General features: G+C 44.2%; 1 protein-coding gene across 1 annotated transcript in view; it reads left to right on the top strand.

Annotated features, from left to right (window-relative positions):
* PARM1 (prostate androgen-regulated mucin-like protein 1) overlaps window positions 1-14,156 on the top strand; it is a 123,582-nt gene that overhangs the window by 90,178 nt on the left and 19,248 nt on the right. The window contains exon 3 of the mRNA XM_043906472.1: window positions 12,455-12,533. Coding sequence (XP_043762407.1) covers window positions 12,455-12,533 — 79 coding nt within the window. The remainder of the gene's footprint in view (window positions 1-12,454; window positions 12,534-14,156) is intronic.

Raw genomic sequence — 14,156 nt, 5'->3', positions numbered from 1 at the left:
TTCAGAGAACACATGATGGATGCTAAGTTGACATTGTCCTCAGCATGCCTTGCTTCTCAGGTCCTGGGAAAGAAAAATACTAGCCAACAAGAGACAGCATTTTATTTTACAGTAGCTTGCTTTTGCCATCAGACCCACAGCCTTCAGGGATAGAATGCAGGTTCCAAAACTTAAGGTGAACTTAGGTTAAAGTCACAAATCTCAGTAAGTCCATGGAAGTGGGCCATCAAAAACATTTTGCCATACCTTTGTTTGGTGAAATTATGGGGTCATTTCCAATCCAAGCTCTAGAAGGGTAAAAATGTTACTCATAGTACAAACTTTGGCATCAGACTGCCTGGTTCAGATCTCACCAATGCCATTGGCTGGATGGAAGACCTGGCAAGTTTATTCATCACTGAGTATCACATTTTCCTCATCTATAAAATGAAGATAATAATAGCACTCACCTTATAGGATTCTTTTTAGGATTAAATGAGACAAGTATACAAAGAGTCTCTTACATATTTAGCACTGAATCAATGTTAGCTATTATTATTATTACAGTTGAGTATCTAATTCTCAGTGTAGATACCAAGAGCTTGACTCTTCTAGACTTTGACTTTTTTTAACTTGAAAAAATAAAGTGTTTGTAAAAACACCTCGAGATTCCCCAAAAGGATTATTACTATAAATATTAGGTAGTCAAGATCTGTTTAAGCACCTGTTGGTAACACAGTTCAGAAAAGGATAATCCACAAAGTGTGAAAGAGAAAAGTAACTATGTTCACACTGGAAATTAGTAGTTCTTTCATGAAACTTGGAAAATCCAAAGTAAAGAGGTAAAGAGTGCAAACAACTAGAGATTTCTAGCTGGGAGAAAATAATAAATTATGGAGAAGAAAGGACACAGAATCTGAGCTTGAAGGATTTTGCCCAGGCTCCACTTGCACCTGATGGTGAAGGATTAAGACCTAGAGCACGCCTTCTTTGCTTAACTGGCATCAAAGTTTGAAAATTACTTTCTTGGGAGCCTGAGTCTGGGAGAAATTAAAACTTGGTAAAATACAGTCTCCAAAAGCAGGTTCCTACCTGGCCTTAGTGATTAATTACATGGAGGCAAAGCTAAATTAACTAATGGCTCCAGAGAGATCCTCAAGTTCTTGGGCTGCAGTAACTATACTGATGTCACTGCCCTTGGTCAAGGTGTTGAGACAGGTGACCTGACACTGACTCTGCTTCCCAGCCAAGAGTCATTTTTCCATGACAGGCTGGCATACTATTTTGCAAACAGGGTTAGAGCTCTGTCTTGGGCCCTGAGAAACTCCTCCCTTCCTTCTTGATGCATCCTTGGAACCAAGAAAATGTCAGTGTGGAAAGTCTGATTTGCCAAGGCTAGGGAGTCTCAAAGGGATCTGAGCCTTCACCTGCAGACTAGATGAATCTCAAAAAGGGCATACACAAATTTTCTGGTTTATTTTTCTCTTCAGTATTGTTTTATCTGGAGAAGGAAATGGCAACCCACTCCAGTATTCTTACATGGAAAATCTCATGGACAGAGGAGCCTGGCAAGCTACAGTCCATGGGTCACAAGAGTTGGACATGACTTTGTGACTACACCACCACCACCATTGTTTTATCTGTGGTCATGTCTCACTTTCATTGCTGGAATACTAAAGAGATAGAACAACCAAAAAAACATTTTTCAGTCTTCGTGGAGATAAATGGCACCTGCAACACATGATTTGCCCCTCCATGTGGGGCATTTGTAAAAGGGTGACTTCAGAGTGGAGATCCTCAACTTGACCCCTTAAGTTGAAAGTCAGAGGCCACAGCTGACTTCTCAGCCTGCCTGCTGCCTTGCAGCTAGTGGTCCCCAGATGGAAAACTCCCAGGGTTCCCAGTATCTCTTTGGTACTCTCAAGGCTAATTGCATTAAAGATAGCAGATAGCAGAGAGATATAAGGATCTATTTTCCTCTCTCTGACATGACTCCTCAGTAGAAATATCTTGGTCCTTCAGTCAAGAAACTTGATGACCCAACATGACACGGCTCACCTGCTCACACTACAGATCAGAATTTTCACAAGAGGAGAAGGAAACTTCTCCTCATCCACGATCAACAATAAAGGGGACTCTCTGATCTTTTTTTAAAAAATTAATCTCCAAAAATCTCTCTCATCCCAGTCCCTCAAAGATGACTCAGAGCTAAGATCCCCAGTCATGTCAAGGTGTGGTTCTCTCAGCACAGAAGAAGCTATAATTCAGCTCAAGTTGAATTATCTTTAGTATATCAAGTAATTTTAGAAGAGTAATGATAGGCTCATAAAAGGCTTCACTGGTGGCGCTAGTGGTAAAGAATCTGTCCACCAATGTAGGAGATGTAAGAGATTCGGGTTCAATCCCTGGGTCAGGAAGATCCCCTGGAGGAGGGCATGGCAACCCACTCCAGTATTCTTGCCTGGAAAATTCCGTGGACAGAGGAGCCTGGCAGACTACAATCTATAGGATCATAAAGAGTCGGACATGACTGAGGAACTTAGCAGGCAGGCTTATAAAACCAGGCACTGAGAATCTGTCCTGCAGGAGAGAATGAGAAGCAGAGACTGACATGTTTAGGGATAGATGTCAGGGCTTAGTTCCTGGCTTCAGGGTTGTTAATGGGTAAGAGACGCCCAGAGACTGAGACCTTTGTACTGTACTGCATGATGGACAAAACATTTTAAATACACTAATTTGTAAAAGTGCTCTGAGAGCAAAGCGAGTGATTCATCAAAGCTGGGTACACAGTAAACATCAGCTGTGTGAATGATTGAACGAATTGCCACTTTACAGGGAGAGCCGGGCCGCAGACACACTATGGAGGCAGGGAGCCATGAACCAACTTGCTCCTGACTCTTCAGCTAGCGTGTGTATAAAGCCAGTCTCCCAACCCAGGTCTTTTGGTCACAGAAATAAGTTTGGGAAATCCAGCCTCAAGGGTATAATTCCATTTCTGCACAGTACCAGATGAATAGATTTTTATTAGCTGCTTTTGCTAAACTCTTACATGGAAATGCCTACACGGCTCTGCCCAGCTCAGTGCCCGGCATAGGGTAGCAGGGGAGGAAGCAGTGACTTCTGTGACCACAGTTGTTTTTCTTCATGCTCTTATTTACTGCTTTTGGCACAATACTAGAGATGTCCCCTGAGAACTGTTGTGAAGTCAAGACTGAATTCAGCCCTTAAGGAGAGACTGTGAATACCGTTCAGATGGAGGGGTCACCCCTGTTTCGGAAAGAAGGCTCACTCCCTGTGGGCTCCTTTTGGTCTGGGGAGCGCCGAGTGAGAGGAATGCCCCCTGACATAATGCTGATGGCAAGCTGCTGTGTGGGTGATCAGCTTTTCCTGAGGCTGTGGGAAAGGAGGAAGAGGAGCAACGTTTGATCTTCGTAGAAGCCCAGCCTAGTTTGCGTGACAGGTGTCAAAGGCGAGCCGGGGTCAGGCGACCTCATCAGGTAGTTATAATCAGGAGGCTTCATTTGTGTTGGGAAAGATTGTAATTGCAAGTGAAGTGAAGAAACTTTAAAACTATGGTAACCGGGACCTGTGTCGACTTGTGTGCCCCGGTTGGCATTAATTACAAACCTGCGCTCCCTGCATCCTTCAGGTAGAGCTGACGTGCCTGCAGGAGAGAGAAATGAAGGAAAAAGAAACACGCGCTTGCTTGGGCAAATGCAAATCTTTTATTATCTCAACAGAGATTCGTGTTTCTTGTATAACATTTTTTTAACTATATGCTCTCCAAGTAGGTAAGATACTTTTTTAAACTGGGCTATAGTTGTTTTCCAATATTGTGCTAATTTCTGCCGTACAACTAAGTGAATCAGCCTTATGTATACATATATACCCTCCCTCTTGGGCCTCCCTCTCATCCCTGCATTCCGCCCCTCTAGGTCATCACAGAGCGCCAAGCTGAGCTCCCCATGCTATCCAGCAGCTTCCCACTAGCTATTTATTTTACACACGGTAGTGTATATTTTAGACAAAAATAAAGCCAGTCCCCGAACCAGGGCTTCTGATTATAGGAAGTAGAAAAATACAGGTATTAGGGATCCTGCCCCAAAGTTTGAATCCCAAGTCTGTCCACTGACCATTTCTGCAAACTCACTAGCTTTTAGGAGAGAGTCTAAACGTGAAGTAAATGATTCCAGTTGTGGTAATATTTGACTGATTTTGATAAAGTTCACCTCTGCCACTCTGTGTAATTTACTGAGCAGTAATTTAATGATTTAAAGCTACAAGAGGAACGGTGCAGCAGGGAGAACTGAGACAAACTTAGATTGTGCTAATTAAAAACAATTCTGTGGCATATTTGCATGCAAGCTCTATGCCTTATAAGGGAGTTTTAATTTTGTATCATAACTACTTAGAAAGTTCAGTTTAACAAATAACTACACTTTAGAAGACTCAGTTCTTTTATGAGTTACTTACTTTGGGTCTAGACAAATAAAGAAGTACACTTGGTATCCTTAGCTTCTAAGGGACTTTCAGTGAAGAGAGTTTGCAGAACATGTTCGCAGAAAGCTATTAGTCTAACAGTGTATTTCACACATCTTTATCTTAGATGTATCAGCATAGCTACCCACAGCTCCACCGGTCACCATTAGTTCCATACTAGAATAAGTTTATGGACTTGTGCCATACAAAGGGAAAGATCAAACATCTAGAAAAGGAGGGTTCAAGATGAGCAGACATCATTGGGGATGATTTGCAAGACAAAGTTGGACTTGAAAAAGATTCTTGCAAATCCTGCCTCTGGCCGGAGCACTCCCATGGTTCCCACCCTCCCCACTGCCAAGTCCAAACAGCACATCTGGCTTTCAGAATTCTCCACAGTCTGGTCCTGAGTACCTAGGCATGTCATGGTCCCTTTCCATTCCCATCACACCCACTTATGCTGACTGCAGCCTTTTGTCACCTCTGTAAGTTGCGTGACCTTGGGTAAGATACATCTCTCCTCCATTCCCTCCATATCTCAGTCTCCTAACCCACAATGTGAAGGGACCAGGCTCACAATGGTCCCCTTCATTCATGCTCCTGTGCAAAGCACATCCTCCCATGTGACCCTACCAACAGCCTCACGAAGTGGAAAGGACAGGGATTATCCCAGCTTTCAGGTGAGGACATCGGTTGAGGTGCTTCTATCTTCAAAGTAAAAGTGTAGTCACTCAGTTCTGTCTGACTCTTTGCAACCCCATGGACTGTAGCCCACCAGGTTCCTCTGTCCATGGAATTCTCCACGCAAGAATCCTGGAGTGAGTTGCCATTCCCTTCTCCAGGGGATCTTCCCAACCCAGGGATTGAACCCAGCTCTCCCTCATTGCAGGCAGATTCTTTCCATCTGAGCCACCAGGGAAACCCTCTGTCTCCAAACTCAGTGCTAATCCTTCAGATCTGAAATGTTGGGTGCCTGTCTCCATCCAGCTGGTTCTTGCCTCAAACCTTCAATCCTGTCTGCCCAAGTCCTGCTCATCCTTTAGAGAACAGTTTCACTCCCATCTCTGCTCTACGCCAGCTGTTAGAGACACACATCCTCCCCCAAGTCAGAGGCAGAAATACAGAGTTTGCTGCCACCCACCTCCCACTTTAAGTACCCACCTGTTTGTCCATCCCATGCTACACTCCCCTGTGAGGTCCCCAGACTCTTGTCCCCACCAGTGGGTGGTGAAACCTCAGATCCCTGCCTCTTGCATCTTTCCATTGGCACCATCATAGCCCAAGAGAAGCTCAGGGAGCTCCATCAGGAGATTGGTTTGTAGCTTGTGGGATTGGTTTGAGGTCAGTGGAAGATAAGCTTCATTTCCTCTGGCATGGGATAGAGTGGGAAGAAACACAGGGGTAAAATCCTAGCAGAATTCAAGGCCAAAAGTCAAAGTGACCTTCAGTAGTGTAAAATTAGGATCCACCTAGATTACAGTGTCCAAAAATGGAGATTTTCTTTTTCACGTTTTCTCCCCCATATCACAACCTACACACGCATGCATGCACACACCCACAGGCACACGACCAAAGCAAATCGCAGCCCCCCCCTACCCTGTGGTGTTGCCTAATCTGCAGTGTAAGCTTTAGGCGACACTCCCAGTAGAGTTCTGGACCACAGAACACACTAGAAACTAATGACCTGGCCCTTCTTGGGCTGCTGTTCTGACTGGTGTCTGCTCCTGACTGGTCCTTCTCCCCATTAACCAGAATCACTGAGCTTCAGTTCATCTCCACCAGGACCCATATGAGGACCCACTCCCACATGGCCCAGAGTTGGGCCCTGATTCCTGGACAGCCAACAGAAGGCAGACAGAGAATGGGCCAGAGCAGCAGATTTTATTTGCAAGTGGACTCAGATCTAATGTGCTTCTCTTGCAATGCAGGAGACTTGAGTTGGATTGCTGGGTTGGGAATATCCTCTGGACAAGGAAATGGCAATCCACTCCAGTATTCTTTCTTGGGAAATCTCATGGGCAGAGGAGCCCAGTGGGCTACAGTCCATGGGGTCACAAAGAGTCAGACTTGACTGAGTTACTAACACTTTCTGCTTCACTTTGGGATCTGATATAGGGTCCAGATGGCAGGAGAACCCAGCAGGTAATAGTGTGGACTCGGGAGCCAGCCCCTGTATCCCAGTCCCTCTAATTACCAACCATGGGCTCTGGGCCCTTAACTTCTCTATGCCTCAGTTTCCTCATCTGTAAAATGGAGATAACAAGAGGACCCACCTCACAGAGTTCTCATGAGGATTGCTTGAATCAAAATAAGTGATGCTTATAGAGCAATCCTGGCACAGAGTAAGTGTTGGTTCTCGTAATTTGTATTCTTGTTATTACTCTTACCCTTATTGTTTGGAGGAAGGAGTTGTGACGTGAGACTGTTACTGTAAAGAGGGGAGAGCCCTTCCCTACTGCAATAAAGGGAGATTAGGGCACACCCAGACGTCAGCCCTCCAGTTCCTCTCCTTACCAGCTGCCCACTTCCGTCCTCCAGCTTGTGGACAGACACGTCCTTTTAAAGAAGAATTCATCTGAGACAGAATGTTCCTGTCCTCTTGGTGGCCTTAACTGAAGGAGCCACCACACGCTCTGAAGTGGCCACCTGCTCCTCTTGCTCATTTCTTACCTATTCTCTAGACCAGGAAAAGGAAAGAAAAGATCAAGAACACTGAAAAACAGTCAAGAGGTTTGTTAAAGACTTCTCTAAATAGATCAGACACACACACTCATACCCAAGATCCTGATCAAAGCACTTACACACGCATTCTAAACAAGCTGACTGATGAATTTCCAAGGAGAACGTAGTTCAGGAGTCATCCATGAATAGCAGCAAGACACACCTTCTTTTGTCACCCTAGAAACATCCTACTGTCATCCCCTTTGCCCCCTGGCTCTCTCAGAGCAATTGCAACTTTTTGGAGGAACCTAGGAAAGCTCTTTCTTTCAGAGGTCATTTGGGTTCATGCCATCACATCCTAATATGCTCATTTCTGGAAATGATTAGCAGGTATCCTGCCAAGAGGTCAGATGAACTGTTTCTTTCATGTTTATTTTTTTTTTATTTATTTATTTTCTTTCTTTCATGTTTAAAATGGGGGAAATAAAGAAACCACCTCAATGAAAAGAGCCCCCTCAGAGGAGGACATCTGAGGTTTGGGAATATTGCTAAGCCCAGGAAGACAGGAAAGCACCTTTAGGACAAGTGACAGGGAAGGAGTCTGGACAGAGCTCCTTCTGAGTGTGTGGGACTCACTGTGTCTGCGAAGGACTCGCTGGAGTCTAATAAAAAGAGGCAGGTGTTGGGAGAGAGAGCCCTTAAAATGATGCCATAGTTTATTCCAGGACTTCACAGGCACAGAACAGACTCAAATAAGGCAAGTGATGCCCTCCAGGGAAGCCCTGTCCTTCGGTAGTCTGATCAAGTCTGACCAGGAGCGTGGCTTTTCTGGGATTTTGCTTTGGCTATTTCAAGGATGTAATCGGACTCTATTCAGACAGATATTTCTAAAATAACTCCTCCTGCTCAGCCATCCATGGGGACTCACAAGCACATGCTGGGGTGGTTGGACCACAGCTGTAGAGTGATGGGAGGAGCCTCTTAGGAGAGACCTGGAGCACAAGGTTCCAAGATGGATGGGTCAGGAGACTGCTGCTCAAGAACTCTCTTAGCACAGTTACTGGCTCAAAAACTGCCGACTATCTTTTTTTTTCTTTGTCAATATTACATTTAATTATTCAACATTTTAAAAATTAATTAAACACCGACAGTGGGCTGTGGCAACTGCCTGGTGCTGAGAATTCAGGGAGATGGCAGAAGAGATGCAGGATGAATCTGTAGAATCTGTCTGGGGAAAGTCATAAATGCAACACAGCGTGTTTAAGAGAAGCAGATACAAAGAACTGAGGACACACAACAACACCTCAACTTGCTCGGGGTGTCAGGAAAGCTTCCCAGAAGGGTTGCTGTTTATTTGTCATAAGGAAAGCGTAGGAGTTGGCCAAGCTGAAAAAAAAGAGTGGGGATGTAACCAGTATGTTAATGATTAAACAGGCAAACCCCAGGAAATCGTCCTGGGTTCAAATGTTAGCTTAATGATTTGCCAGCTTGTAAAATCTAAATCAAGTTCTTAAATCTCTCTGAGCCTTGACTGCTCATCTCTCAAATGGGACTCCTTCTCCTCACCTCATAAAGAGAATTAAATGAGATGTGAGCTGTAAGGTTCCCGACCCAGTGCCAGACCTAAGTAACTACTACAAGTATAGAATAGGTTATTCTTTAGCTTGTTCTGGTTTTTTATCCTGTGTTGTTACAAAAGTGGGGGGAATACGAAACCCCTCCAAGAAGCCCAAGCCTTCAGAGATGCCTCCAGAGCTGCTTCTGCTCCATCACAGTCTCCTCATTTTTTTTCTCCCCCTGTGCCTCCACCTCAGAAGAAGAAAGAGTAGGAAGTGACGGGAAATTCCAGCTTACTTTAACCAGAACTCAGGGGGAAATGGCATTTATTTTTGCAAGGAGGAAATCCAGCCTTTTCAGTTCCTATATACAATTGGGCTCGTGTTGGCTCAGCAGTCCCCTCAGATGTTCAGACCGCGATGTCCTGAGGTGTGGTACTTCCCAGGAGGGGCTTCTCAGCAGCTTCTGATGGCGGCAGCTGCCATGGAGGTGAGAACAAGCTCGGGACATGAGACGTTCCAGAACAGGGGCCTGATGAAAGCCTTCCAGTTCCAGAAGACCCTTGCCCCCACGGTGGCACCCTCTAAGACGAGCTGGTGGGTGGCAGAATAGTTAATAAACTGGCCCAAGTATTTAAGTATAGTCTATTTTACCTCACATGTTTCATTCTCCTCTTGGGCAGTAAGAATCCTCAGAAATGCCCCTTTGCTCAGCTGCCCTCACGGGCTCATGAGGGGACATCACCTGCTGATTCCAGCTTTGGTCACATGGGCTGTCCTTTATGACCAAGAAGGGTGGCCTTGAAGAGCCTTATTTGAAGACTTGTCTACACCAAGGGCCAGACAGCCACCAGTCAGAGAAGAAATGAGTCATTCTACCTCTCGCTGTATAAAAAATAAATAAATAAATAAAAAACAATAGCGACATGAGTTGGGGAAGTGCTGGGTTGTTTTTTTTTAAGGTTTAGTGTTTTATTTTAAATGACAAATTCAGTTTGAATTTCTATTATGACAAATACAATAAATGTAATTCACCTAAACCAAAGCTTTGTGGAATCTCCATTAAGTTTTTTTTTTAATTAATTTTTATTGAACTGTGGTTGCTTTACAATGTAGAGAACAATTATATGGATACCAAGGAAGAAAGGGGCAGGGGGTGGGATGAATTGGGAGATTGGGACTGATATATATACACTATTGATACTCTATATAAAACAGACAACTATTGAGAACACCCTGGATAGCACAGGGAACTCTGCTTAATGTACTGTGGTGACGAGTACATTAGGGAAGGAGAAGGAAGTCCAAGAGGGGGGATATACATTTATGTATGGCTGATCCATTTTGTTGTACAGTGGGAACTGCCTGTTTTATCTTCAATAAGCGGTGGTATATTAAAAAAAATCCAGTAAATCACAGAATAGCAGAAGATCCAACAGCCTAGAGTTAGGGAAGAAATTCTGGGAAAGGTCAAACCTATGATTTCTTATATTAAACATATCCTGGGGCAAGAGAGAAGGGTCTGACAGAGAAATCAACTATATTCTTTCTCTTCTCCCATTTTTCGTAAACGAGATTAAATTCAGTCAGTTTTCAAAACTGCTCTTAATTGCAATCAGTGTATCTTTTTAAATCCTGAAATACCCCCATTATTTTATTGGGCAGTAATAATCCTCGTTTCTCAAGCTCTTAAAACAGCTATTAAGAGGCTTCGGTGAACTTTGAATTGTTCTAATTTCAGCACAGTTTGAAGACCAGGAACCTAAGTGCCGCCTTTCGAAGTAGGAGTAGAGGTTTTCCATAAGGGGATCTGATCTTGAATTTTCTCTGCTTGATCCAGTCTGCATATCTGAGTGTTTGGTGCCATAATCATATCTTGATAGTAGTAAATGGGGAATGAGACGTTTACTGATAATTATGCCAATCTGGCTCTAAACGACTCTAGGAGCAGAGAGATGGGTATGTGAGTGTTCAGGGTGAGGGAGGTTTGAAATGGTGCACGATGTCAGTCTGTGTAGACGAATCAAGGTCTGGTCTTGGTCTCGATGTTAGCAATTCCTCCTTGGCCTTTTAGAAATTATAACCAGTGGGGGCATGGATGTCTGCTGCAGCCTTCTTTCACCCAAACCTTGGGGGAGTTACTAAAGAGTTCACAGGTAGACTGATTTGCTTCTTAGCTCTGCTCTAATTCCTTTGGTGGAATGACTAATGAGAAGCACAATACACAAAAGCCATTCATAAGAGAGGGAAAAATAGGAGAAGTGGCAAAATAATCTACAAATGGTATATCTCCAAAAATGTGGGGCAGATCCATCACATTGATGGGTCCATAAAAGATGGGCACTGGTCCAGGAAGTCATATCTGGATAGGGCTTTAGCTTGGTGCACGTGGGTGCATGCATGCTACATTGCTTCCGTCATGTCCAACTCTTTGTGACGCTATGGACTGTAGCCCACCAGGCTCTCTGTCCATGGAATTCTCCAGGCAAGAATACTGGAGTGGGTTGCCATGCCCTCTTCCAGGGGATCTTCCTGACCCAGGGATTGAACCCACATCTCTTACATCTCCTGCATTGGCAGGCAGGCTCTTTACCACTAGCACCATCTTGGTGCATAGGGCATCTCATTTAATTTTCTTAAAATTATGCAGACGAGTAGAGCAGCTCTTCTTTCTGTAGATAAAGGTGTATATAGCAGGTGAGCAGTGTGTGAGTCAACAGGGTTAATAGCCCGCATTCAGACAGCTAATAATGACAGAACCACACTTGAATCTACATCTTCTAGATCTGAAGCTCTTCCCAATGTGTTTAAGAGTCCCATTCATTTGTTCAAGTAGAAAATAATTTCTCAGTGGCCTGAAATAGTAAATGGGGCCCCTAATAACAATTTTAGTTTCAAAAAGTCACTTTAACTAAGAGACAAGGGCCCAATTGATTCTTGCATTTCTGAGGTGAAATAAAACTGAAATATATACATTATTAGTCACCAGCTCACACAAAAAGCATGCTGTGCTCCAAAGTAGTCATCTGTGGAAGCAATGTGGTTATTCTCATAAGGTTACATGCTCAAAAGGTTCTGTTTTGTTTTGTTTAAGTTGCCCTAATAGTTGCCTTTGGAGCCAGATTCTAAACTACACAATAAAACATTCATATTACTTTATAATTGTACCTGGTTATTTCTACAAACAAAAAATAGTGTTACCTAACAGTCCTGACCTTATTTTATATACCAAACTTGACTTTATCCTCTACAAAATCTAATTCACCAAGAATAAAAGCTGTGGGTTTTATTTTTTATGATGCTTTGATTTGATGGCGTCGTTAAAATTAGCACATTTCCTACCAAGATGACCCTTTTGAACTGGACGCCGATGTAGCTGTGTGGTTCTGGTTTATTAAAACTTTAATTGCATTATCTTGTCATGATCTTTGATTAAGCATCCTAGCTCTTCCAATATCTTGCGAGTGCTAGAAAGACAAGCTAAAACATACTAAAGAAGAAAATGGGACTTCAGGAGATTTTAAATCCACTTTGCCTGCAAACAGCAGCAGCAGTGGCAACAGATTGATGGTATTCTTAAAAATAATCAAATATTACCGTGGCCTGTTTTCTGAACTCCAGGTCACCCAGGAGGTCTTAATAAACAGTGGCCATTGACTGAACTTAGCCTAACCTGAGAAGTGTTTTGATAACAGAATTAATCCCCTGGGTTTTGTTGCAGAATGATCTGAAATGAACACCCTTCCTTCACCTTCTTGCTCTGCTTTCCTCTTCCCCAGGCAGCATCGCCGCCATCACGGTGACGGTCATTACTGTGGTGTTACTGGTGTTTGGAGTTGCAGCGTATCTGAAGATCAGGTAAGACACACCTTCCTCTTCTTCATAAAGAATGGAATTCCAATTTGTCAGGCTCCAGGCTGAGCGCTGTTTTGCTGAGTACTTGTTTCTTGATAAGTGTCTTAGCTCTCAGAAATCTTGGCAGGGAAGTGAAAATGGCCAGCAGCTTGCACCCTGGACAGGAATAGATGGGACGGTATCTGAAAGCTGGCAGAGCAGAAGAAATCAGCAAGAATATACAGCATGATGATGTAATGGAAGGAGAATGAACCCAGAGTCAGAAGACTGGGGCCTTGGTCCTCTGCCCTTAAATCACATCATCACCCTGAGAAAGTCATGTGCCTCCTGAACCCACCTTGTTTTACCTGTGAAATGGGGGAGAAAGAGGGGGCTTGATGGTTCCTAAAAATTGATGCTCTGAACACTGCTATGGAGGTGTGTACGCAGCCTGGAAAGAGGTTCTCACTGCTTCTAAATCAAAATGTTGAAAATACAAGGATGGTATATTGTTTCCTACAAAATTGGTTTTTTTCCCCCCTGAGATTTTATTCTTATATTTTGGGTTTTTTTGGGGGGATGGGATTTAAAATAGACTTTGTCTTGTGAAAAGAGTCACTCAGTGGTAAAGAATCTGCCTGCCAAAGCAGGAGACATGGCTTTGATCCCCGGTCCGAGAAGATGCCCTGGAGAAGGAAATGAAAACCCACTCCAGTATTCTTGCCTAGGAAATCCCATGGACTGAGGAGCCTGGCGGGGTACAGTCCATAGGGTCACAAAGAGTAGGACAGACTTAGCGACTAAACAGCAACAAAAACCGAAGAGAAAGTTGTAGTACTCTGTGAGTCTCCCACTTTTGTTGTCTGTAGGAGTGTTAGGTCACTTCAGTCACGTCCCACTCTTTGTGACCCCATGGACTGTAGCCTGCCAGGCTCCTCTGTCCATGGGATTCTCCAGGCAAGAATACTGGAGAGATTCGCCAATTTCTCTTCAAGGGGATCGTCCCGACCCAGGAATCAAACCCACATCTCTTATGCCTCCTACATTGGCAGGCAGGTTCTTTACCACTAGCACCACCTCGGAAGCCCCCTTTGTTGTCTAGCACTCTGTAAAATCCCAAACTCTCAAAGACCACATTCTTCACACCGAGTGTCCTGCCACCTGTTAAATGCCAAAAGGCGAGCAGCACTCCGGTTGACCAGCCTGTGCAGTGCCTCTAACAGGAACAGGAGGACACGTGCCCCTGTGAGGAGCACGCTGGACCCTGACCCCCAACACATTATCCTCCCACATGCCGGGGCCTGGTTCAGGTCAGAATCTCCTCTGACCTGTCACTCCCTCCCTCAAACACCCCCAGCGGCCTCCGCCCGCCCTTAGAATTCAATTGACTCTTCAGCTTGTCCTGGGTTTCTTCATGGACCCACCCTGCCCATGCCTTCTTGCTCATCACACATTTCTCTCCCTGCTAACCGGTGAGCTGCAGTCACACTGGCTTTCTATCCAATTTTTAGGACACGCTAGGTTCCTTGTCTCTCTAGGTCCTTGGTTCTTGTGTGTGTGTGTGTGTGTGTGTGTGTGTGTGTGTGTGTGTGTGAGAGAGAGAGAGAGACTGGCTTTTTAATTGGAGTATAATCGCTTTACAATTTT

Source organism: Cervus elaphus, chromosome 6 (assembly GCF_910594005.1).
Source record: "Cervus elaphus chromosome 6, mCerEla1.1, whole genome shotgun sequence".
NCBI lineage: Eukaryota > Metazoa > Chordata > Mammalia > Artiodactyla > Cervidae > Cervus > Cervus elaphus.
This window is presented reverse-complemented; position numbering and strand designations above follow the sequence as displayed.